The 27,358-nt window shown below is 39.1% G+C and overlaps 1 protein-coding gene and 1 long non-coding RNA gene across 2 annotated transcripts; both read right to left on the reverse strand.

Moving 5' to 3' along the window:
• On the reverse strand, positions 1 to 27,319 carry xpo1a (exportin 1 (CRM1 homolog, yeast) a). The gene is made up of 25 exons (XM_019360417.2): positions 26,680 to 27,319; positions 26,004 to 26,136; positions 25,728 to 25,829; positions 23,544 to 23,616; positions 23,365 to 23,426; positions 21,464 to 21,508; positions 21,188 to 21,369; positions 20,569 to 20,617; positions 20,354 to 20,473; positions 19,609 to 19,737; positions 11,086 to 11,244; positions 8,173 to 8,355; positions 7,761 to 7,899; positions 7,149 to 7,330; positions 6,860 to 7,016; positions 6,536 to 6,699; positions 6,210 to 6,344; positions 5,915 to 6,098; positions 5,483 to 5,589; positions 4,695 to 4,889; positions 4,421 to 4,589; positions 3,774 to 3,908; positions 3,447 to 3,606; positions 1,228 to 1,324; positions 1 to 861 (listed from the first exon to the last, which is right to left on the reverse strand). The coding sequence occupies exons 2-25, from the start codon at positions 26,127 to 26,129 to the stop codon at positions 715 to 717; spliced, it is 3,201 nt and encodes a 1,066-aa protein (XP_019215962.1). The 5' UTR covers positions 26,130 to 26,136; positions 26,680 to 27,319; the 3' UTR covers positions 1 to 714.
• LOC112847130 (uncharacterized) lies at positions 14,037 to 17,081 on the reverse strand. The gene is made up of 2 exons (XR_003220500.1): positions 16,772 to 17,081; positions 14,037 to 16,058 (listed from the first exon to the last, which is right to left on the reverse strand). It is a non-coding gene; the product is annotated as an uncharacterized LOC112847130 (long non-coding RNA).
• Positions 27,320 to 27,358: the final 39 nt, after the last annotated feature.

Raw genomic sequence — 27,358 nt, forward strand, 5'->3', positions numbered from 1 at the left:
TGTTTTGTAAAAATAGCCAACTTTATATTTTCAGAGTACTAAGACAGCTTTACAAACAGGATGATATGCACGCACTCATCCAAAAGCAGAGGAACCGAAGCCCTGAATTTATCAGAAAGCCAAAACAAAAGAAAAAAAGAAACAAAAAACAACCACACTCAAAAACCAAAACAACAAACACAGGAAGCACAGGAGTACAAATCGACCCCTTGAACATCACATTCGTTCTGCACGGTGCACATGGCACTTGTGAAACTGGAGCAATCTGTCACATAACCATTGCAAGTGTTTCAACATTATATATATATTACATATTAACAAGTGGGAAGGAAGTTGAAATAAGCATGTAGAAGGTTCAAAAATAACCATTACTTCTTACAACTTCATGCAGGTTTAAATGAATGCATGGCCAAACAAAGCTCTGATAGCAAGAAGGTGGCAAAAGATGGCATGTTACATAAACAATGTATATAAAATAAGCTGGTGGTGGGGAGGAATCTGTGCCAGAATTGGGGGTAGTAATAAGGGGCAATTCTCATTTACATATTGACAGAATTTGGTCGACATACAACCCAGTGCCGGGGTCCCCCCTCTCCAATTCTCTTCAACACACACTTGCACACAACCACACTTGGAAAGAAAACAACAGGAAATGTCTCTGCTCCCTATTGAACTTTCTCCCTTCAGAGTTGGTCCGTAGGGGCTATGGTCACTTTAGTCGCACATCTCCTCTGGCAACTCATGGGGGTTGAGGATGCCGGGCACAGACATCTGGAGCTTGTGTTTTTCTTCCTGGGCTTGGCGCAGAGCTGTCTCTCTCTCCTCCAGGAAGAGGTCTGATGTGTCCTCACCAGCAAACTCCTGCAAGACCACACAAGTAGACGGTTTGGAAATTTGGATTCATTTGGGTGTGTTGTGCTCCTTAAACCACCCAGTTTTAACACCAATACTTTTAAATTCAACTCTTCTACTCTTAAATTCTATTCTTCTACTAAGAAGCAGGTGTCTGCAGTGTTTCCATTGATGAATAGTATCTTTATGCTCATGTAAATTTGAGCACAAAGGTTGGTATACTTTGGATCCAAGCTAACAATCATTGCTCATTGGCTCAGATGAAACTGTTTTGTGTTGGCAAGGAATATAATCATTTTCATTTTTGCACTTATACCTTTCTTGGTCAGTTTCTAGCTGACAAGTTTTTTTTTTTTTTTTTTGCCATTTTCTCACCTTGATCTGCACAAGGAAGTCCCTTAGGTGCTCCTTAAAGGCTGGGATATCCTGATTGAGGCTGAATAGACCCGTTACAAACACCTTTACCTGGGCACTGCAGAGAAAACATTCAATAAGCCTCAAGTCTGGAAAGTGCAACTTGTAAAACTGTGGTCAAAATAACATCTGTTGTAATTCTGCAACAGTTTAATTTTTTGGCCTCATATTCAATAAACTAAATAATAATACATTTTATTTATAAGCGCCTTTCAAAACACTCAAGGACACTTTACAGAACAAATAAGACAAGCATAAAAACAGGAAATGAACACAATAATAAAACAAAGTTTAAGAGCATGGAGTAGTTATACAGAGTAGGCTGTCTTGAACAGGTGGGTTTTCAGGGTGGACTTAAAAAGGGTGAAAGAACTGATGTTTCTGAGGTCAGGGGGTAAGGAATTCCAAAGTTGAGGGGCAGAGCAACTAAAAGCCCCGCCCCCCCATGGTAAAAAAACGAAATGAAGGAACAGAAAGAAGAAGAGAAGAGGAGGATCCGAGGCACCGGGATGGGATGGAGATCTGTACCAAGTCAGAGAGATATGGTGGGGAGTAGAGCAGGGCGATATGGCCAAAAATATATATCACGATATATATTTGAAAATTTGTGATAATGATATAACTGACGATATAATTGATGCGAGACAAAATACAACTCCACAACTTTACTAGCGCAAAAAACCCCCCATCCATTTATTTTCACTTAAACAAGCAGCTGTCTTTTATGTGCAGTAAAACTATGTAAAAGTTTAACAGTGCAAATGCAAATCCCTTGCTGAAAGTTTAACCAAAAGGCATTTCCAGTAGAAATGGGCTGACATATCCTGAGCATAACCATGTATAATATCCACTGAAGTTAAAAAGAGGTGCTTTGCAACATTAAACTGCAGTGTGCCAAATAAAAAAGCCAAATATGTATTTTTCGGACCATAAGGTGCACGGGATTATAAGGCACATTAAGCGAAACAAAGCAGTCAAATAAATCAAACTTTATTAAACTCATTCTTCTTGCTTCCTCCACTTCTGTACCATTGATTCATTAATGCTGTTATTCTATCACAGCTGCTCTATTCCCATGTTGTTGCAGTATATTAATGACTAACCTCGTATTGTGGATGGATTATCTCAGTTGTTCTCCTGACTGAAGTTTGGTTCGTTTACAGCATCCTGCCATGCAATTGCATTTGTCTCTAACCATCAGGAACCTTCACGTTAACTTTTATCGAGTGGAAAAGCGTTAGCGTTCATGCTCCAGCTTCACTGTTTATGTCATGCTAACATAGCTGTGTCGTTAGCGATCACGTAGCACATCATTATATACCACCTAGCCCAACTTCAGTAACCCTACAAAGGTCACTGCTGTTTAGTTTCCTGTCTTCATTTATGTTGGAAATGATAGCAGAGCAGTACGTTTGATTTTTTTCAGAAATCTCTCAGTCAGAACATGCTATATCATGTTTAGGTAACTAGCGAAACTAGTGAGCTAACTCCCGCTAGCTTCCTGCTAACTTCTAACTCCGTTAAATGTAATAAATTCTGTTTTCATGGATGCCTGGATGTTAAACTTCATAGTTGCACCTGGTAAAGCAGCAATGCTGATTGTTTTATTAAAGATGAAAGAATTTAGACAGTTTTTAACTCTCAGTGATGCTGCTGTGTTAGTTTGACTTTGGGACCTGTAGCGGACGGAGTTTAGGACCCAGAGCACCTTAGTCCGACAAATACGGCAATAACGATGGCCAGCTTGCATGTTCTACAAAAAAATGTGCTTTGTTGTGTATCTGACGGACAAACACCAAACCAGTTCCACATCACTGAAGTTGCACCATTTTTACAAACCAACTCTGGTTCATCCGTTTCACTCAACAATCGGCCATGTGCGTATGAAAACAAAGGCATTGCGCATGCGTGTTTTACCCATATTCTATCGCAATATTTCATTTTCTTATCGTTGCCTAACATTGTAACGGTATTACCGGGAACGGTATAATATATGGCCCAGCCCTAGTGGGGAGAGAGAATGAATAGCCTTAAATGTGTAGAGGAGTATTTTAAAATTAATATGGAGTTGAACCGGGAGCCAGTGAAGCTGCTTCAGGATAGGGGTGATGGTGAGTAGAGGGAATCCTAGTATTAATACGGGCAGCAGAGTTCAAAGCAAGGTTGACAAGCTGACTTACTCTTGGAGGTGGGGGAAGGCTGTCTTGAGCAGGTTGGCGATGTACTCCTGGACATGTCCCTGATTGTTGGCTGGGCTTCCAGCACTCAAAGCAACACTAACTTTCCCCTCTTCCACCAGGTTAAACATATAGGCCAAGATGGTGGCATGCATCGTTAATCCTAGAGAAAGGGCAGAACAAGACGCTGGTTATTTAGTTACTGGCTGGTCTTACAAAAAACTGGCTCCTGACTACACTGAAAATGGAGCGCTGCATCATTATTGTATTTATATAAAACTGAGAAGCCTTTATAAATGTGTGATGATACATCTTTCATAATCTCTTTACCTGCAGTGTGAGATGTATCCGTGACCACAGAAAAGATGTGTTGCAGAATGTCACAGAAGTATGTCTGGTAGAAGCTCTGGGCTGCTGCTTCCTCTGCAGAAACATTCTGCAGGAGAGTATATAGGATCTGCAAGCCTGCAAAAGAGGATGCGACATCCTTTAGATCAGCAGAGATTTGAGAACAATCTGCATTGCATATCTACATGTGAGTAAAGGTCAGTTTCAAATTTTGCGTATTACTTGATAGTGTATTGTGTGGTCTATTACTTTTATTTTGAAATGTTGTGCTCCATATTTCTATTCCGGCACTGTACTAGAATAAAAACACTAATTGTGCATCATATCTTCAGCTGTTCAAAATTTTTATCCCATCCTTACTTATCTTATACATAGCCTCACTTCATTTGTTGAAAAAGTTTAGATTCTCTCTCTTTTATGCATTTTTATACCGATTGGCTGCCTCTTGTAAAAAAAAACAGGAACAGCTTGTGAACAGCTTATGGCTCCTAAGATCAGTCTCAGAGCTGATCACATTAGGGATACCCGATCTCACCAACATCACATCGAATCAAAAGCAGAAAAAAAAGCATCTCCCTCTGTGTTGTCTGAACTTTCAATCTAACAGGGTTAGTGTTTTCAGTTCAGACCTGTGTCAGCCACATTCCTCATCGTATGCTTAAAAGCCCAGATGATGGAGTCCAGGATCAGTTTGAACTGAGCTGGGGCAATAGATAGGAACGCTGGGAAGCACTGGGAGGTGGCAGCCTGAAGGAGGTAGAAGAAATGGGTTCTGTGTTCTGGAAATTCTTCAAAGTCCTGAAGGCATAAATGGAAAACAAGGAGTTAAGAAGGGTTAAAAAATGTTCAACTTTCAATTTTTATTGTATTCTATCAGATACAGTTAAATCAACTCAGTTAAACCTTGTTAATCATGTTCAGAGTGCACTCGAAGACAGCGTCAAAGATCATGGGAATTTCTCCGGTGATATGGACTCCCAACTTGTTCACAATGGTTGCCATGGTGCTGAGGACCTCAGGTTCCCGGGCAGCTGGAACATTCCTCTGGTAGTCTATGAGCACAGCTTCCAGCAGGGGAGGCACAAAGTTCTCTGCCACCTGAACCAAAGGAACAGCAGCAATTATGATGGGTGTTTCAGAAGTTCATATTAAAAGCGCTTGAATAACTCTTTAGTATAACACATCATTAACTACTGGAGCCTTAAAAATATAATTAGAAGATAAAAACTGACAACTCCTTTTACAATAATTTACTACATTTAAGCATTTCTCAGCCCAGACATTTGACTTTAACCATGAAAAATTTTAGTTAAGTGTTTCATTAACACCATTTTAACATTATTATTTTGCATTCTAGCTTCAAAAATAATAATAGTGCTCATTTTCCAGAGACAGTAAAGGTTTGAAAGAACATGCTTTGGTCATACTTAGGGTTATAGTGGGGGGGGAGGGGGGGGAATAAAATTTAAGCTTTTCATTGTTTCTGAGGGGAAAAGAAACCCATGCTTACATGCAAAGCAGTTATTACAATTTTCAGTTTGTTACCTGCATCATTTATTTCTTCATTGCTAAATAAATGCAGGAGGGGTTGTATATGAATCACTGGTCGAAACAGAAGTCTCCATAAACTCAGATTTGAATCCGTTTCATTAGAGAACAGACTAGAGGAAACAAAACAAGGCCAGGCTCACCATCTGAGGGTCATTGGAGCGACTGACCCAGCCAGAGATTAATTTTAGCGTCTCTCTTTTTACTGTCCTCATACTCCTAATCAGAGGCTGCTTAGTCACCATCTCACCTGTACAAATGAGAAAAACCAACAAGTTTAAGTGTCTGACGTCTCTAACGGGCACATACTGAGGATGAAAAAACATTCAAGGGTTCAAAAAAAACATCAAAAAACTTTGCAGCAAGTTTTTGCACATTATCCTTTTGGCCTTAAAGGACAATTATTACTTGGATTTAATGGTTACATTGTCACAACAGTGATGCTGTGTGCTTGAATTCCCATTTCTTTACTACTGTAGGTTTTATATGGTAAGCAGTCTATCAGTACTTTATTGATAAGGCTCAAACATTAGTCTGGTTAATAAGACAAATTGAGGGAGAGGCCATAAACTTACCATTGCTTTGGACGGCTGAGGAGATGTTTTCACTTAGACATTTGTAGACATTGAGCATGTCCAGGTAGATGCGTCCTAGCTGGACAACAAAGGGATGGCCAACAGCTTTGCAGGCTCTGACGTTTGTCTTGAGGATGCTGCCCAGCTGACGGACCGTCTCTGCATCCTTCAGGATATCCACATTCTGTAGCACAAGTCCACGTTAAAGATTAAGCACACACCAACAAAACAGAAGTGGGCTGCAGGCTGCCTTATTGACAATGTAACAGCACTGGCACATTATACGGTTCCTCACCTTAGTGGCCTGCTGGATGATGCTGTCCCACACCTGATTAGGCAACAGCATGTATTTCTCTATCAGAAGCTCTTGAACAGCCTGGTCTGTCTGAGCTCCAATCATGTAGCCCACTGCCTCATAAAATGTATGAACCTGCAGGAATGGGACTGGGCTTAATTCTAACAGAACTTTGTTAACATGTAGGTTTGGAACGTAGCAAACTAAAAGTTCTACTGCAAAACACAATTACCATCCCGTGAAAGTGACAGACGCACTTAAACCTATTTGACAGCAGAACTATAACAAAACCACGTGAATAAGTCCAGACACTGGGCAGGGCTCACCTGCTGAGGCTGCAGGTCACAAATGATGGTGTTGATGTTGTTGAGAATCTCATCTATAAAGGGCATCACCTCTCCCACCTGAACCTGCACAAAATGACGGCGGCACTTTTGGGCTATCTTGATGAAAGTATCACATGCCATGTCCTGAACGCCATCATGTGTCTCTGTGCAAGGAAAAAGAGAATAAGCCAAACAAAATCACAATAAGCCTTATTCATTGACAGCAGCCAATGAGATTTAGTGTAACAATGGTTTGCATCGTTTCAACATTCTCCTAACACCAAGCATCAGAAATACACAAACATTCAGTACAAAATATCTCACCATGCATAAACTCAAACAGCTTGTTGACAACCGTCTTGAGGAACTTCCAGTGGGCTCGCAGGAAACGAGGGTACTGACCCACGATATACATGATGTTTGATGCTATTATGGCCTTGTTGTCTTTGCCTCTTTTCTGCTCACACAAGCCAAGCAGGTCCTGCGAATGTAACACACCTAATCAATTTATATTGTTTGGTGTTACAGAGAATGACAAAATCTAAACACATTTTTCAGCCATACTGATGCCATACTGTGTTAATGACATGTGCTACAACAATGTATGTTTCACCTTGATGACAGTCACAAGAAACCTCTTTTCATCCTCCTCATGCATCGCTCCGCTGATGGAACCAATAGCCCAGCACAGCATGTTCAGGTTTCTCCACGACCACTCGGTGCCATTCACCTGGTTGTGAAGCTTCTCTGTCATGATGCGTTCAGTATCAGCATAGTCCAGATGAGTCAGATACACTATGCACAAAGAGAGAGTTAAGTGAGCTAATTAATACAAAGTGCGAATATAACCAGTAGCCAGTAAGTGCTGCTGACCATACCATTTTAATAACAAGATGCCAGATCTTTTAATAAACCCATTTTTGGTTTTCATAAATTTGAAGAAAAAAAAAAAAAAAGCTAATCCTCTTTGAGACCCCGCAGAAGCAGCATACATTACTGAAAGGTAAAATTACAACTGAAAGGTCTTAAATGTTGAATAACAGCCTGGTACATACAGGACATAACTTGACAGTAAAAAAAAAAAAACCCTGAAAACTGCACAATTAAAATATTTTATAAATATAAATAAGTGATGTTACAAATAAAATATTTTATAAATATAAATAAATAATATTATAAATATATTATATTTTATAGTTAGTCACAAGGACCGTTAACAACTTACCAAGAGTCTCTCTCATGTTCTTGTAAAGGTTGATTGCATCTGTGTCCTTCATGAACTCCCTGACCACTTCGCCCTGATCATTCTCCACCACAAGCACTTCCTCTGGTTTAGCCATACGGCTCACCATCAGTAGACGCACCTGAAAGAAGACAGAGATATAGACGGATTGAGTCAGTTGGACACATCAGTTTTGTAAGAACAGTGTAAAAAATGCAAGAATTTTGTTTTAGATGTTTGCAAGCATTTTATGCCATTTTAAAAAAAAATATGACCAATAAATAATCATAAGAATATGATTGTAATGCTGTTCAATATAATCATAAGTTGCATTTGGGACAAGAGTGTGACCTCTTAATCCATTGACATTTTGAGGATACAATCTCTGTGTGTATGTCCGTAATAGCAGCCCAACCTGGGAAAGCACAGGTAGGTAAAGGTGTCTGCGTGGTGGGACATCAGAGAGCAGTGGAGTGCTGGAAGTGGAAAAGGGACTCTCTCTGTAGAGTTCAGCTGCCAGGTGGTTCCAGTATTCCAAACAGATCTTAAAGATCTCCGTCTCCTCCACTTCTGACACCAGCAGCATGTAGTGCAGCGCCTGCAGACAGGACAAAGTGTGGTGAGGTTGGACAACTTTAAATGTTTCAAGTCAACTGATGAAAGGGATTTCATTATTCAAACTTCTATTCTTTTTTTAACGTGGGGGTTAGTAATGTCATGACTCTTCTGGTCAATCACAGAGTAGTTAAATGATGCTGCTGTAGGTAAAACTGAAAGTATTAAGCAGAATATAAACTAATATGCTGTTTCTGTGGATTATGTTTGAGAATGTGATGGTTATCCAAAATTACATAACACTGTAAATGGCTTCTTCAACATCAGACGAAAATAAAGAACCAGCCAGTCAAAAATCACAGCTCTCACAGATGAGAAGCTCTATAGAAGCTGAAAGAAGAAAATCAGCTCTCAAAGAAAAGATTCTGGCGTCTTCATGGACTCACTGGAAAAAGTCTGACTGAAACAAAACACTTTACAGTGGTTTTATAAATTTGGATTTCTTGTGTGTAAAAGTAAGTGATAAGGATTCCATTTCTTGGAATCAACATAATCTCAGGTGCATTTATAGAGATGTTTCCTATCCTTAAAATCTTTGTGCTTCAGAACAGATATAGGAAAACTAGGTCTTCTCAGGTCAGTTATTCATTCAGTATGGATGTACTCAGTGCTGTAGTATTGACATTTGCAAGACAGAAAACTTTTATAACATGATCAGATGCAATACACTTCTATATAGTGAGCTTTTTAAAGTCAAAACATCTCAGATTGTTCCTCACTTTCTTTAACCAAATGTGTGACATAGTATGCCCTGAATTTGTTGGTTTCAAGCATAATCAAGTAGTCTTCACTGGCTGCTCTATAAATACAGTATTAAGATAATATAATGGTACAGTTTGTAATTTAAATAATCTCCCTTTTAATTTTTAGTTAACTTTTTGATTTCCTGGTCCACTTGTCCTTGGCGTTTTATATTTCATAAAACAAACAGACAAGTTATGTTTACAATAATCGAAATTAATGAGCCTTTTTGTGGTTAAATTGCAGTACAGATTACTGATATTTCCTGTGCTACTCGCATTCTTCACAGTTCCCAGAACAATTAACTATCTATACTAGAGATGGCACGATACCACTTTTTTTATGTCCGATACCGATATCATAAATTTGGATATCTGCCGATACCGATATGAATCCGATATAGTGTTTTTTAATCAATAAAACTGTTTTTTTAATATCTTGCTGCATTTTGTATAAATTCATACTCAAGTTTAAATAAACAACAACACTAAAGCTATTCTGTTATACCTGCATGTAAAAAATACACTGCACCCAAAATATTTCATAGTTCAGCAACACTGATCAATCTAATAAACTTAAACCTACTCCATCCTCCCTATTCTGGTATTTTAAAGAGTACTTAGCAGAAATATTAAGCAACCTAACAAATAGGGTTGAAAAATCCCAGCAAAAAAAAAAAAAAAAAAAAAAAAAAATAGGGAACCACCCCCCACCTCATGATGCTTAATCGATGTAATCAACTTTAATTTGATGCAGGGTGAAAAAAAAAAAAATGCACAGAAATAAATTATTTTTCAAGAATAATTAAATAGATTCAACATCTTTCTTCAACAGAATTGCAGAATTCACAGATGGTACTTTCCCAAAGGAAAAAGTACTATAGCTTACTAGGGTATATTAGACTTAACAGTTACTATATACAGTAATGGACGTCTATACATTTTACATCAGATTAAAACTTTGGGTGTAAGATTCAGATAATTATTTATTAAAAGCTAGATATTTTAAATGAGAATAAGAAAAAAAAAAAAGTATGTCTTTGTGCCCCCTTTTCCCTGTTAATGCCCTATCGGCCCCCCTGGCTAAACTTTGCTAGATCCGCCCCTGCACAGTTATCAGCCGTCAGCTACGTAGAAAAGGATCCTGGTGTAGAAAGTAATATTAAATAAATTCTAACAACAGCTTATCAAGGTTAAACGTGCTGCTGTTGTTCAGCCGCTGGTTTCCTCTTTCTGGTGCAAAGTGGGCCAAAAACAAAGAAGAGAGACGGACTCGCGACAGAAAAGCCGATCAGCTGATCATTGATCAGTTTCACGATTGAAGTAGCCGCAGGAAGGTGAGGGAGAGAGAGAGGCAGTCGCTCCATATATCGGTTGTTAAGCTTAACATGGGAACGCTTTACAAACATTCAGAGATGAACTTACACACTTGCTTTACTTCTCTCTGGGATAACTTCCTCGGAGATGAAATGCTGGTTTGCTAGCGAGGCTACAAATACACAGAGCTGCTCTATCACCTGACGCACACTGCTCCGACATGCTACGGTTATGAGCCGAGTTACACCGTGTCGCAAGTTTTGTGAAGTGTTTTTTTGATATTTAATGGATCGGATTACATTTTTTATTTCTCGCCGATATCCGATCCAGTAATTTAGGTCAGTATCGGACCGATACCGATACGTAATATCGGATCGGTCCATCTCTAATCTATACTTATTTAAGTGGAAAAGAGAAAGGTGGACCATCCCAGTGTAATAGCTTCAAAATGTATACCATTGGAAAAGTGTAATAAGGACAAAATGCATGAGGAGAAAAAGAAAATCTGGCAGTCACCTGATACAGAAAGGGATGCTAATACAGACAAAATGACTAAGCCAAAACCTGAGAGTTCAGGGTCCACATGATGTAAAACCAAAACAAACAATGTAAACAGTGAAAATGTTCTCGTTTGTGTTGCTGTGTTGTCCGCCTACCTCCATGAGTGTCTCGCGTAGGTTGGGCCTTTTCTCAATGAGCTGGCCATGTTCTTTGAGGAAAGTGCAGAGGAACAAGCTCAGGTTCTGAATAAAGTTTTGTTCGTCATCCTTCCCATTAGCGTAGGCCACTCTGATGTTTGTGTTTAAAGGCAGCATCTGGCCAAACAGCAAAAAAAAAAAAAAAAAAAAAAAAAAAAAAATATATTACTGCAAAGCCTCATATTATTAATTTATCTTCAAACTTGCTTTCATTGAATCCATTTGAGGTTTTGTTTGCGGACACTGCACTTTCTGTAATCAAGTTTTATCTTGTACTCAACTATGAGACCACTCAAGATTCAAGTTTAACCTAAAACTAGAATATAAACCACAAAGTCATACCAGAAACACTACCTGTTGAGGAAAAGTGGAAGATAACGTTTACCGTATTTTCACGACCATAAGACGCACCGTACTAAAAGGCGCAGTCTCAGTTATGTGTGCCATTACTTTATTTAACACACACATAAGGTGCACCTGATTATAGTGCGCATACAAGTATGCGTATTTAAAAATAAAGCAGGAGCAAACCTGAGTTTGGTACTCACATTTTTATTACCGGTAATCGTCATCAAACCCATCGAAGTCCTCATCCTCTGTGTCTGAATTGAACAGCTGCGCTAAATCTCCATCAAATATTCCAGGTTCACTTTCTTCACTGTCAGAGTCACTTTCCGTGCCGTGCGGCTCCTCGGAAATGATGCCGGCTTTTGCGAAAGCTCGAACAACAGTGCCAGCAGACATGTTAGCCCAAGCATCTACAATCCATTCGCAAATTGTGGCGTAACTCGCCCGGCGCTGCCTTCCACTCTTAGTGAAACTGTGGTCTCCATCGGTCATCCATCGCTCCCACGCCGCTTGCAGCCTTACTTTGAACGGCCAGTTCACACCGATGTCCAGCGGTTGGAGTTCCTTTGTCAGGCCTCCCGGAATGACAGCAAGCTCACAGTTCATTTGCTTCACTTGTTTTTTCACATCGGCTGTGAGATGGGCACGCATAGAGTCACAGATCAACAGCGATGGTGATGCGTGGAAAAAAACCCACCTGGTCTCCTTACATACACCTCCCTCAGCCACTCTTTCATCATTTCCTCATCCATCCAGCCCTTTTCATTTGCCTTAATGATGATTCCTGCTGGAAACTTCTCTTTAAGCAAAGTCTTTCTCTTAAAAATCACCATAGGCGGCAGTTTCTGTCCATTAGCATGGCAGCCAAGCACAACAGTAAAAGAAGACTTTTCGTGCCCCGTTGTGCGTATCGCTACCGTGCTGGTCCCCTTCTTCTCCACAGTGTGACTCACCGGGATGTCGAAAGTGAGCGGCACCTCGTCCATGTTAGTGATGTGGCTGGGCTGGATGTGTTTGTCGGCGATGTGTTTGCTGCAGTAGGAGCGGAAGATGGCCAGCTTTTCATTATACAGGGTTCGTATGCCTTTTTCATGGTCAAATTCAAGCACTTTGTAAGCACTTTCAAGGTCCCTTTTCAAGCTTTTCCAGCACCCCCCCCGCCAAAAAAAAAAGAATGCATGTTTCAATTCGCATCACCTATCTAAGACCATGTGAAAAGACACCTTAGCTCCCCTTTTGTTAAGACATAGAAAAACGCACCACACAAAAAAGAAACGGTCACCTTATGTACATAGTGTATAAACTCAAAATGCACATTTCACTGAATAATTAATATGTGAAAATGTGAACAAATCAACTTGTTAGATATTCTTCTCCTGTTGAAAAAAACAAAAATAAAGAAATAAGTCTTCACATCAGATATTGATGCTTCTTTCCTGTGTGACAAAAAATAGGAGATAGATGTTTGTTTGTTGTTTTTTAAGTTAATTCCCAATAAAACTGTTTTATTGCTAACTACATTGCTGTCTGTATTATTGCTGAAGTCCTAAATGATCACCTTTAAAATGTTTGTGCTAATAACATCAAGTCAGACAGGCATGGAGAACAGCACTGACTGTTTAAGTAGTTTAATGTGTAGGTGCTGATGATAAACACATTTTGAATGAAAGCCGGGAACTTTGGTAGCACAGAAACAAGTGGCTATTCTTTGTGACCATATGGCTCGGTCCCTCATATCACCATTATTTCACCCAAAGGCACCAAGTTAATACTCAAAAAAGCTGCAGCAATACACACAAATATAAACAGTACTTGGTGACAACTTTGCTTTTAGCCTTTAACCCTCTGGTGTCCAGGGTATAATTGGCCATTTTTGACTACTTTTGATTTGGCCTCTATATTTCACCTTTAAAAACTGTTTATCTTGCCAATCTGTTATTGTCTCATTTTGACATAATGTGTCAGCACAATTTATCTAAATTCAGACAAAATTTAAAATACAAGTAGAAAGTGATATTTTTGACTGTAAAACCCACAAGCATGTTTAATGAATCATTTTCATAACTTGAAATGCAAATAGAAATTGTACATTTTAAAGAAATATGCATGTTTTGCAAACAACAGAGTTATATGGTACTATTTACCTAAAAATGCAGCCAAGGCTCAGACGTTTTTCATATAACCATTCAAAACTATTTACAGAACAATCAGGTGCTCTTCGTCAAATAAGAAGGCACACAAATTATTTATGCAACTCCAAAAAATAGTTTGTGTCCACTATAACACAGATGAGAACAGCACAGGGATAAACCTGCAGGTCTGACAGCAGGTGTGTCACTCAGCGTTTACACTGCAATCTGCCTTTGGTGGCTTTAAGGCAGCAACTGTGACATTCACTAGTAGAACTGACACACAAAACAAAACGACTACACTACACACTAACTACACAAGACAACACACTAATTTGAGACTCCAAACACGTTAAACGTCACAAATCTCTCACGTATCAAAACTCTCTCTCTCGCTCTTTCGCTCACTCGCGCTCTCTTGCCGGTCACTCCTAAAACTTCCCCTCTCTTCCCAAACAACCAAATACCACATGTTGCCGTATCAATTTTTGATTGGTCGACATGGTACATTTTTCCACCAATAGGGAAGGAGTGTTTTTTCTTTTTTCACTCACAGGCAAAGCGTGTTTGCTAGCGCTCTCCTTAGAAAACGCTGTTTTTACCGTTTCTTCCCGGAGTAAACGCCACTGTTTTACTCAGAAACCCCCCGCAAAAAATCGGTTCTACGTGGCCTATCAACACAATTTAAAAACTGGTATATAGTTTGAAGTCCGCACGTTCGACCCAAGTTGAAATGGAGACTCTGGGTCCGTCGACCCCAGAGGGTTAATCAGAAAGCCTTAAGTTAGCTAGTTATGTATCGGGCTAATGTTTAAAGCTTTCACTTGAGTAAATTAACTCATATTACTGCTAAGTAAATGTTAGCTAAGTTTACAGCATATTCCATAATAGCGCTGCCATACTGCATCACACTCAGTGCATTTCAATCATTTCTCCAGCGAGTTTGATAGCTAGCAAAATAATAATCATAATTTTAAAAAAAAATAGCATGTGTAACGTACGCGTACTGGAAAATTATTTACTAGGACTCACCTATCATGCGACTGGAGAACGCAAACTCCGCCATTGTTGTTTTCCATCAAACACTCATTAAAACAGCAACCTACAGGTATGTTAGTGCACTCATGCCCGACTGTCTGAGGGAGGGGCGGGTCACATATTGACACAGACGCAAGGCAGCCCAGGCGGGGAAATTTTGCTTTTACATTTTGCAACTCATTAGTTTTCTTATCAGATAGAGAAATATATTCACAGATAGTTATTTATTGTGAAGGAAATACAGTTACATTTTCAAGCACTTTTAAGCACCACATCTGAAATTCAAGCACTTTTCAAACCTTGAAAAGACGATATTAGAATTTTCAAGGATTTCAAGCGCCTGTACGAACCCTGATTATAATCCGCTGGAAGTTGCTGCGCTACCGTAGTCCTGGTCCGGATGGAAAAATGGCACCGTTTCATGAAACGAAAGCACCAAGACGGGCCTCCTTGGAAATGTTCAATTTTCATTTCTTCTGCTAGCGAAACTGCTTTTAGCCGAATGGTGACAGTCGAAACGCTTCTCCCACTCGTTCTTTGCTCGATGATCCACTGCTCGAGTCTTTCCTCCAACTCGGGCCACCTCGCCTTATGTCTGCGTTTTCTTGACCTGCCGGAGCTTGTTTTCCAGCTTCCTCCACTTGCGAACCATCGATTCATTAATCTTAAATTCTCTCGCGGCTGCTCGATTTCCATGTTCCTCCACGTAGCTGATGGCCTTCAGTTTAAACTGTGCTTCATAAGCATGTCTCTTTGCCATTTTCAGGGTTGTTAAAACAACGATGTTCTGCATAATGCACATACCTGTTCTTTTATACAGGTATGTATGTGCGACTGTATATAAAGTCAACGCCCACACTTCACCTTTTAGCGTTCTCATGGTGTTCTCTACTACGTCCTCCTTACAACACACACAGGGCGCACTGCACTATAGGGCGCGCCACACTTTTTGAAGAAAATCTATGACTTTTATATGCGCCTTATAGTCGTGAAAATACAGTAGTAAAGTTTAGTTTAAGGAAAGTTTTAATGAATATCATGTAAAGTAAGGACCAGGTTTACTTATAACTTTAGAAATGTAAAATTTTCTCGTGACTAAAGACACCCTGATCTTATATTCATTACATTTTATAATCTTCTGTTCAGATAATTTGTCAGGCCTCACTCACAGCCACACTGAAAACTTGTCCATCTCATGCACCAACATCATTTTTTTCTTAGATAGTCAGAGTGGAGCCTAAAGTACTAAAGTACATAGTAAAGTACTTAGTACAGAGACTCTGGAGAGAAACAATGACTTATCAAGTAAGAGTTTAAATGTTTGATAGAGTACAGTTTACCTATTGATAGACACTGAAGTACAACATAAAATGGGCTACAACGAAACAGTTCTACAGTACAAATAAAGCCTATGACCTAGGGCTGTTCGATATAACGATATATATCGGATGACGATATAAAAACGTCTATCGTTTCATTTTACGCTATCGTTTGTTTCGTGGTGTCGCAAAATAAACTGTTTACAGCAATATTTTTTCATTATTTTGATGGTCACTGTAGTGGCTATATTAATTTCCTAAAGTTCCCTCTTTCTCTTATATTTAATATAACCACACTACAGAAGGACAAGCGCTTGTTTTTATGCGTTGTCGTTAGCAACAACGACGGTAAAAACCACCTCGTGTCCGCTTGTTTATTTTCCACATAAACCTTTCACAATAAAGCTCAAGATCCTGTTGAGACTTTTCAAAATAAACTGAATCACGTGAAAGATGCAGAGTATTTACGGATGAGAAGCAAAAAGAGCCGCCAGGTGCTAAAAAATAAACCTTAGCCTCAAACGTTAGAACAGGCTTTTCCCCGCAGCATGCTGTGTAATAAATACTCACAAAGAAAATGGCAGCCGTTACAACTTATGTCTAAAAATGTATCGTTTCATGCATCAGTTAAAACACTGGACTCCAGGTACGCGATGCCCAGCTGGAAACACTTCACGCAAGTCGAGCTGCCCGACATTCACAGAATTTACAGAAAATGTTACATTTTTGTGATTTATATCGTTATCAGACGATAGATGTCTTAATATCGGGATATGAGATTTTGGTCATATCGCACAGCCCTACTATGACCTGACTTGCTATAGAACCATTTGTCAGTCTGCTCAATGTTACAGATGACATAATATTCTTGTGTGTGAAACACAGCTGTGACTATTACATGATTCATTCAGAAAAGCCTGAGCTCATGCAATGGTCTTAGAAAAACTCTTCACTTTAGCCTAAGGCACATTCACAATATACAGCACAGTGAAAAGTAGTTGGTTTTAAGGTGACTAAAAACTCTGTATTTTAATCTGTGAAATGGTAAATGGACTGATTCTTATATAGCGCTTTTCTACTCTCCCGGAGTACTCAAAGCGCTCTATACAACATTCCTCATTCACCCATTCACACCCACTCATACAAGCACTTCTAAACTCAAGTGCAAACTAAACTACATTCACACACATTCATACTCCGATGAATGCATCGGAAGGCAACTTGGGGTTAGTATCTTGCCCAAGGATATTTGGCATGCAGACTGGGGAAGCCAAGGATCGAACCACCAACCTTCCGATCAGTAGCTGATCTGCTCTGCCACCTGAGCCACAGCCACCACGTGTGGCTCAGGTGGCAGAGCAGTGAACAGAAAGTACTAAACTATCCACTGGTTCCTCTTATGCTTTATGTATTTGGTAGGGGTGCAACGATACACAAAATTCACGGTTCGGTTTGATACTTTGGTGTCACGGTTCAATATTTTTTCGATACAAAAAAAAAAAAAAAATGTTCATGCCTTTTTAATTTGTCATTTAGTAAAATTATAAATAGGGCTGGGCCATATCATACCGTTCACGGTAATACAAGTGTAATTTTGGGCAATGATAGGAAAATGAAATATCGCGATAGAATATGGGTAAAACGCGCATGCGCAGTGCCTATGTTTACATACGCACATGGCGGCGACGCAGAATGAGAAGAGCGAAAGTGGATCGTTAAATGAAACGGATGAACCAGAATTGGTTTGTAAAAATGCTGCAATTTCAGTGGTGTGGAACTGGTTTAGCTTTCTTCCGTCAGACACACAACAAAGCACTATTCTTGGTAGAGCATGCTAGCGGGCCGTCGTTATTACTGTGTTTTTTGGAAAATACGGCACACTTAAAATCAATCCTTTGATTTTTCTGAAAATCGACAGTCCCCCTTATAATCCCGTGTGCCTTATGTATGAATTCTGGTTGTGTTTACTGACCTCGAAACGATTTTATGTGGTACACGGCGCTCGAAAATCTGTCAAATGTTTTAGTACGACTTTGCTAAGCTACGAAGCCGCACCGCTTGATGGATTGTCGGAGCATTATGGCTATCGTAGGCAGGCGCCTCGCGGAGTGATACGTTCTGTGCTTCAACATAATATTACCGTATTGTGTGTCTTTTTAAGTTTTGTGGATATTATACATGGTTATGCTGTGGATATGTCGGCCAATTTCCACTGGAAATGCCTTTTGGTTAAACTGTCAGCAAGGAATTTGCACTGTTACATTTTTATATAACTTTAATGCACATAAAAAACAGCTGCTTGTTTAAGTGAAAATACATTGATGGGGTTTTTTGCACTAATAAAGTTGTGGAGTTGTAAAGTATTTTGTCTAGTGTCAATTAAATCGTCAGTTATATCGTTATCGCAAATTTTCAAATGTATATCGTGATAAATATTTTTGGTCATATCGCCCTGCTCTAATTATAAATATATATTTTAACTCAAAAGTACAGTTTTTAAATTTAATGTTGCTGAAACAACAAAATAATTAAAAAAAAAGTTTATTACAGAGAAATGGCTCTTTCCAAAATAAAAGCTATACTATACGCTTCTACTGGGGTATACTCTCAGCAGCATATTAAACATATCAGGTCCTCATAAAGAGAATCATGTGCTAATGGCTGTGTAATGTTTGTAGCATGCGTGCTTGTTGTTTTTGTCTGCTTCCACTTGTCTTTGCACTAGGATGATGTCGGCGTAAATGTGCAGTCATATTCGTTGTGTTCCCACTAGTGCTGTCAGCGTTAATCTCGTTAAAATGACATTAACGCCGTAACACGGCAAATCTCCATTAACGAGTTACCGCGGATGCCCCGTGTGTGGGGCTGGACGGCGTCAACACGTTAACAAGCTAACTGCGCTAACGCACTAGTTCCCACCAATTGAGCATTGCTGGCACATCTGACATACTGTTTTACTTTTGTCCATGATGCGCTTACCATCAGGGTCATGCTTCACATGAAAACCAAGATAGTTCCAAATGCCAGATCTGAATGAGGGTGGGGGAGGTTCAATTTCGGGTAGCGTTGAGGCAGTTACCATGTTGCAACGAGCTTAGCTTCTGTCTTGCTAGCTTGCGCTGCGCTCAGTGGATCTGCACTCGACAGTGCAGCCTAGGCGGGGTAGTCAAACGCAGATCCACTGAGCGCTCAACACAGACAGCATTGTCAGAAGAAAAGTTGAAAAAATAAATATAAAATTTTGTATTGTTCGATACATATGCATACCAAACCGAAAGCACTGTATCGAACGGTTCAATATCGATACGAGTATTGTTGCACCCCTAGTATTTGGGCAGTTTTTGAAACTTCTCTGCTGCTGTAAACAGAGCAACTCAGCAAAACTGTTGAAATCACACATACACACAGTGAAAAACATTTATGCCCATTTCTGAATGGACTAAGGAACATTTCTTAGTTAATCTACATTTATTTTGGGTCTTCCTTTCACTGAGAGATTGACAGTCTGTGCTGCCTGTTGACCTTTTGTTGAGGTGGAAGGTTGGACATTTGTGTGTAATAACTCAAACGGCATTTGTAAGCACACTGTAACACTGAGTGCAATTAATGCAAGAGGCACTCAATACTAATTGGGTCTGAGTGCATACCTGTTTGAGCTGGGACATGGTGAGGGTAAAGAGGTTGACAAACTGCTCCTCATACTGGTTGACGCTCACACCAGCAATCTCTGTCAGACATTTCAGAGTCACATTGCGAAACATGGGTACGTTCAAGAACTGAAAAAGAAAACACAGCAGGTCAGTGCTGACATGCCTACTTAGCAGTCGTACCTATTTTTTATTGCTCCTATAATTTGTGATGAAAGAATGCATTTCTTACATGCATACAAGTTAGCTGGTTAACAGCCTTGACTTAACAACTATGATAGTGACAAAGACTCACATTTAGTCAGCTGTAACCACTTCAGAACGATTTGATGATTTTATGATCATTATCTAGCACCAACTGCTTTATATGCATGTAATAGATGTGACCAATTCCTGACCAAACCAATGACACAACGAGTTCTGGATCAATGGTAATATTTCCACAATATTGTTATGCATCTGTAGGATGAACCACCATAGTTCAGATGGTGGGATCCCTTTGAACTGATTAAGTTGTTAAAATTTAAGGTTAAAACCTTTTGAAGTTTCTATTTGTAATTGATTCCATGTGCAAATCTGAGCATTTGGTCTTAGACACTTTGCGTGACAACATTAATTTAACTGGCCTTACCATGCCACGTCAGTGTTTTTCAGTATAACCAGACTCACAGACATACTGTATCCCACTGTATTAGAGTTAATTATTTCAAGTTTTTATTTAATGACAGAGTATCATCTGGTTTACCTTGTAGACCAGCGTGCTGATGAGTTTGGTCTCAAAGATGTAACCTAAAGGAATCCAATTCAAGAAGCGGAGTAAAGTCTCCAGGGTAGCGTGGACCAGTGGGGCATTTTGGGAATTTTCCTATGGAGAAGAATTATACACATCAATTTTTGAGGTACTGAGACTTGCACAAAATGTTTTGAAAACAACTACGAAAAAAAATTTATTTGTCTTACCATTACAAACTGGCACAGCTGGAATATTTGGGAGAACTCGTTGCACATGCTGACAGGGAAAAGAGAGCGGAGTGTAAGTAGTCATCATCTGATTTTTTTTTTTTTTTTTTTAGCTCTCACCCTTTTCCCCAAGTCTAGCGGAGTCTACCGTGGCACCCAATGAGCCAAATGACCAACAATCTGGCTTTGTGTTGACCAGATTAACAAATGGTAGTAAATTTTACATACTGCTGCAATTAAAGTGGAGTCTCACTCAGGATGTCAGAGTTCACAATCTTCCCAGTCTTCTTCTGGGATAATTGCTACATTTTGTTAACAAAAGGTGCAATCTTACATCTTTACAGCTTTTTGGGGGGAATCATCAGTATACAAATGCATACAAATTACAGTATAACCTGGAATGCAGTATGATTGATCGAAATATGCAATGGAAACGCGAGAATGCACAGCATCAAGAAAATATGACATCTCTAACTGTGCCTGATTAGACTGAAAATAAAAGACTCAAAATCAACAATGAACCAATATTTCTCCTTTTTTCAGTATTCAGTACTCAAATGTAAGACCTGACGTCCACTATTTGCTCAACATAAGTTATACAGTATATCAGATCAGTTACCTGTCTTTGAGATGCTTGGCCTTCACCTGGGTCATCTGGCCACTGGAGAAGTCAAAAACCTCTTCACTGAGCAGTTTGAGGATGATCATGTTGTTCTGACAGAGGCTCTCGCTGGTCCGACTTGCACCCACAATATCACTTATAAAAGTGGGCCAGTGTTTGGGCCATTCCTGCTTCAGGATCTAAAATTTCAGAAATAGAGCTCATCATCAGCATCATTGCTTTATGTCAAACAATAATAATTTACACTATGTCAAACATTAAATGCCTATTTACCTGTACAAGGATCATGTTGAGTTTTGAAATGTATACCCCCTCTTTCTGTAAATAAACATAAAAATGGTTACATGTTATGTTAGCTGTTAACTATTAGCAACTACCCAATAGCCACATTAGCCATTTTTAATCAGTCACGTAACAGCTAGCAGACTATAGTTAGAAAAAAAGATTAATAATTGGTGTAGGGCTGACTGGGTCATGGATAGAATATTGAGCAGTAACAGACTGGATTACGGACACATGGGAAACTAGATGAGTTGCTGGCTGTGCAGAGCAGCAGGGGAACTGTAGCTGAACAGAGGAGAGTGCAGAATGTGACAAACTACTCTGCGCAATTTTTGGAGGTGAAGTGAAGAGCTGCAGAGTGAGGCAGGACACAGTGAACACTGGATGAGCAATATGTTGCAGATCCAGTGAAGAGAAGGAAGATGTGTACAAGATTATATACTTTTCTACTTTTGGAATCATTTATCCATGTGTTAATTATGTATTTCTTATTTTGTTGTTGCCAGCCATAGCTTCAGTTTTAAAGTGCAACCAATCAGTGAGTGATTGGTTCAATCTGCTTCACAGTGAACAGTCTTGTTTTTTTATCGTCTTTGTATTAGCATAAATACATTATTATTTGTAGTTTTTCTATAATCCTCTTTGTCTTCAGTGGTTAAAAAACATATCTTGATATGTTAGGTTATTGTGCAGTTGTACCATTTATCTATTGATACGTTTTAAAATATATTTTATCTTCAGTCTATAATGAAATCTAAATCATTTGTAAAATTAACGCGTCAAGTTTTTCAAGAAATGATGTCTTTGCCATTACTTCTGTTGTGGTCAAACTTCCCTGTAGCATCAAAAGTTGTGTCAAGTATTCTCCTGAATATTAGAACAGAGTTTGAAATTCTAATATTGAGACTAGAGCAGGGCGATATGACCAAAAATATTTATCACGATATACATTTGAAAATTTACGATAACGATATAACTGACGATATAATTGACACTAGACAAAATACTTTACAACTCCACAACTTTATTAGTGCAAAAAACCCCATCAATGTATTTTCACTTAAACAAGCAGCTGTTTTTTATGTGCATTAAAGTTATATAAAAATGTAACAGTGCAAATTCCTTGCTGACAGTTTAACCAAAAGGCATTTCCAGTGGAAATTGGCCGACATATCCTCAGCATAACCATGTATAATATCCACAAAACTTAAAAAGAGGTTATACACACACAATACGGTAATATTATGTTGAAGCACAGTACGTATCACTCCGCGAGGCGCCTGCCTACGATAGCCGTAATGCTCCGACAATCCATCAAGCGGTGCGGCTTCATAGCTTAGCAAAGTCGCACTAAAACATTTGACAGATTTTCGAGCGCCGTGTACCACGTAAAATCGTTTCGAGGTCAGTAAACACAACCAGAATTCATACATAAGGCACACGGGATTATAAGGGACACTGTCGATTTTCAGAAAAATCAAAGGATTGATTTTAAGTGTGCCGTATTTTCCAAACAACACAGTAATAACGACGGCCTGCTAGCATGCTCTACCAAAAATAGTGCTTTGTTGTGTGTCTGACGGAAGAAAGCTAAACCAGTTCCACACCACTGAAATTGCAGCATTTTTACAAACCAATTCTGGTTCATCCGTTTCATTTAACGATCCCCTTTCGCTCTTCTCATTCTGCGTCGCCGCCATGTGCGTATGTAAACATAGGCACTGCGCATGCGCGTTTTACCCATATTCTATCACGATATTTCATTTTCCTATCATTGCCCAAAATTACACCGGTATTACTGTGAACGGTATGATATGGCCCAGCCCTAATTGAGACAACCCTACAATGACACAAGTATGTTTAAGTGCACCATATCACACAGGACACCTTACCTCCATGTTTGCAGGATCAGAAGAAGTCTTGATAATCAGTCCAACAACATACTTCTTGATTCCTGAAAACACAGACATGTGTTGTTCAGAGAAAACTGATAACACCTTTCAGACAAATAACATATCTGAGGAAGAAAACACACAGATATCCTGATTAATGTCATTAGGGTGATTTTTACCTTCACACTGATTTCTTGGAAGAATCTTCCAGCGTGTTTTGATGACTGTCTCCAGAATCTGAAGAGCATAATACTATTTGGGAGGGGAAAAAAGAAAAAAAAGAAAGAAAAGAAAAGATGAGTTAGAGCTCTGAAAAAGACTCAATCCTTTCATCAAGATTTAACAAGCAAAAACAAGAGCTAACCTCAGTAGAGTCTTTGCACTGTCATGTCTCCAAAATTGATGACCCATGGTCTTTAGACATAGATATTAGTGGGGCTGTCAACGAATATTCTAAATTCAATTATGTAATGGAATTCACAAAGTAATTAGACATTTAATTGTGCAAATTATTTGACTGTGGAAGGAGAACGCAGTCAGGGCTGCGAAGGTGCAGCTCTGGCTGTGTCAGAGTTTAGATACACAGCTACTAGTGCGAGTGAGAAGTGGCCTAATGTAATTAGTAAACATAAGTGGATAAATATCAGCTACCAAAGATAAACACTATTAAGTCATAATATGCTTAATAGAAAAACCTTTAGCTTAAATGAATCTTTCAAGATATTTATATAGGTGTATTAACATAGTTATCACTAACAGGATAGGGCCCAATTTAGACTTTTTCGGTGCATCCTACAACATAACCTACATAAGTGGCCAATTGTGCATGGTATAATATGTGTTAATTATCATATGGTTATATCCTGCTGTTTTATATATGGTGCTAGTAGATAAAAACAAAAAGCTGGGATTTCCCCCCTCATCATTTTAAAGTCCTTATTGATGCTTTGATTAATAATCCTTATATTGAGATGAGGACTGCTCTCTCATTGATAAACTCAAAAACTGCGATGAAGAAGTTCAAAGGAATTCACATGGTGAATCAATGGTACTGAACAGGCCTTTCACAATAGCTGTGGGCTGCATTAATGCAACTTGTACTTACATCTTTAGGGAGATGCATTTCAGGTTACATTGTAAAGTTTAAGAGATATTTGTGCACATGACAGACTTCCCACTTAAGCTTTAATCCCCAGTTAGTTTAGATGTAGTGGTTCGTTTTTAAAATACACAAAGTTAGCTCAAACTTGGTTTCGCCTTTAATCTTTTGAAAAGCACCACGTGGTAATGACTGCAGAGAATTCACAAGCTAATTCTGCAGCAGAGTGACTTTATACCCACACTCTTCGGGGAAATTTCTGATTTTGGTCAACTGCTTGCAAAAACGTGGAACCTTAAATTTGCTGACTGAATCCTGATTTGGCTATTAAGAAAAGCTTTAAGCAGCACCAGTCCCTGATGGTTTGATTATGTCCTGTTATATGTTCAAAAAGATCATTGCTGTTCAGCACATTCAATTTTTATTCTATATAACTTATATAACTATATAACTAATAATTTTATTTGGTTATTTTGTAATGTGCATTTATGTAACTTTCTGTTTACATACATATAACAGAATGTATGTCTCTCACTGTACTACTTTGCCTTTTTCTGAGTGTGCAATATTCAAATAGTTGGAATGTGTGTGTCTCTCTCTTTTTTCTTTTAAAACAATAATCATACATGACCATTGTTCAGTGTTGACGGGTAAAAAACTAATTGTAGACTTCAGCCGCATCTTTAGTCACTGTTCTTACACAAAATATATACAAGTGGGGAATTGGCATTGTTATATTAATTGAACTGTTATAAATGGACACATTAACCTTCAACACTTGCACCTCTCAAGCCCTACAAGTTAAGCATTTAACTCTCTTGCAACAGCAGCTGTGTGTGCCTTAGACCAAAGACAAATACGTGTGCATACTAAGCACAGTCTCAGAGCCATTATATGCACGAATGGAGACAGTAGCAATGCCAAAAGAAGCCCAAAACAAACATTCTGACAGCACTGACAACTGAGGATAGCATCACAAGAGTCTTTAAATGTGTGATCTAGTAAAAAAAGGCACAGCATGTAAGGCTGTCAAAAACTACTTATTTAAAGACAGTGAAGCATGACCCATTGACTGTACAAGATATCCAGTAAACACTAGGTCAATCATAATGATTTCTCACACCTCACCTCCCTGAAAGCCTAAGTCTTATGTGGATAAAGCAATAAGCTTCAGCTCACATTAATACACTGGTCCTCAGCAGTGTAATAATGTAGCTCATCTAAGGCCCCAGCATTCCTTAATACATGCTTGTTATGCTCACACCTTAGTTTTCATGTTCTGAGAGAACTCCAGGATGGTGTCGACTCTCGTCCATGCATCAGGGTGGTCCTTCAAGTTTGTGAGCACTTCCTGGGCTACTCGTTGCTAGAAAAGAGTAACATAGTAGCAGTAGGTTTAGAGCAACTTAAAGTATACTTCAATTTAACATACACTTAAATTGTAATTACACAACTGTATTTGCTACAGGACAAGCTCCCAACCCCATTAGGGACTTGAAAGAGGAATGCTTTGACTGAAGGTGAAACACATAAAACACACCTGGGATCCAATGTCATGATACATGGAGTTGACAACATTGTCCAACAGATTTATGTCCAATTTCTGGCTGAAGTCCAGCAGTTGTCTGGCTGGGTGATCTGCCAACATTGTCATTTCTGCTGGCATAGAGATTCTGACAGGGGAAACGAAGAAACGGAAACCTTAACCCCAACAGCATCCCTTTGGGGAAAAGTAACAAAAGAACTACCAAACACAAAAGAACTGCATTTGTGATTAAAATCTGCAGTACAAGTGCTAAAAACGAAGCCTTTTAGTGTTGAAAATTTACACTGTAAATACTAACACATACTAGATAAGTGGAACGTAAAAAAAATGGAATCGACAACCGATATTCTGGAGAAAAAATAAGTCAGAAACAGGTTATTCCGGTTTTGCCAGCCCCTCGTGGTAAAGTTATGACAGTCACTGAAACAAACCATAAACTGGCGAAACACGAAACAGCGCCGCCAACACGCAAATACTGCATTCAACACACGTCCACTCAGATCTGTTTGCCACTATTCGGCACAATTAAAGGTACCAGTTCACAAAGTACAATAACTTGTATGACGTCTGAGTTCTATAACCGGTTATTATTACTAATGGTGGTTAGTTTCAAAACCGATAAACACTGACGTTAGCCTTAATAAGATAATGGTGATCATGCGCGACTTACCTGATAGTTGGTGTCCGCTCGTCGAAAACTAGTGATGGTTTTAATAACGTGAGCTGTAGCAGAAGACCTAAATGTGAAACCGCTAAATACGCTACAAACTAATTCGCAGCGTTATCTCATGGCACACGTTTACGTTACGCTGCCCTTAAAAGTCGTTAGCCAAAAGCTAATAGTAGCTTTCCTCGATTACACCAACAGTCGTAATTTAAAAATGCTGTTAAGCTGGATATTCATCGATTTTTTTAGCGATATATTAAAGAATAGCCGACGTTTCTTATCTTTAGCCACTCTGAAACATAATTGGTAGGCTACCAGTTACATCCGACCAAGCTAATAGCAACTTAGCGTGCTAATGGAAAAGTCAATGATTTAGGTCCGCTGGCTAATGTAACATCAAGCTAAGCTAACACCAGAGTTTCACGTAGTCAGACTTGGAGTCGTATTCCGGGTCACAAAGTAAAATAATCTCGTTTTATTTCTGGTTCTGTTCGCACACACTGTTGGGAAGCAAAGATGTTTAAGTGCGTGCAAGTGTGCTCTTCCTCTAAGCTCACGCTTCCAACCACGGACCGGTTAAAACCGGTTGAGACCGGGATATTCATTCTCGGTGTTTCGACCCGCCGAGCGCCGCGTAAAATTTGGACTAAGTACCCGCCTACTGAGCATCTAATTGGTTCAG

Source organism: Oreochromis niloticus, linkage group LG6 (assembly GCF_001858045.2).
Source record: "Oreochromis niloticus isolate F11D_XX linkage group LG6, O_niloticus_UMD_NMBU, whole genome shotgun sequence".
Classification (NCBI taxonomy): Eukaryota; Metazoa; Chordata; class Actinopteri; order Cichliformes; family Cichlidae; genus Oreochromis; species Oreochromis niloticus.

Excerpts from the sequence above, each read along its gene's own strand:
- xpo1a (XM_019360417.2), bottom strand. The coding sequence starts at position 26,129 with ATGCCAGCAGAAATGACAATGTTGGCAGATCACCCAGCCAGACAACTG. Across the intron at positions 7,331-7,760 it reads GAACATGAGAGAGACTCTTG|TGTATCTGACTCATCTGGAC; the intron begins GTAAGTTGTTAA and ends CTTTGTGCATAG. Across the intron at positions 4,890-5,482 it reads GCTCCAATGACCCTCAGATG|GTGGCAGAGAACTTTGTGCC; the intron begins GTGAGCCTGGCC and ends CCTTTGGTTCAG.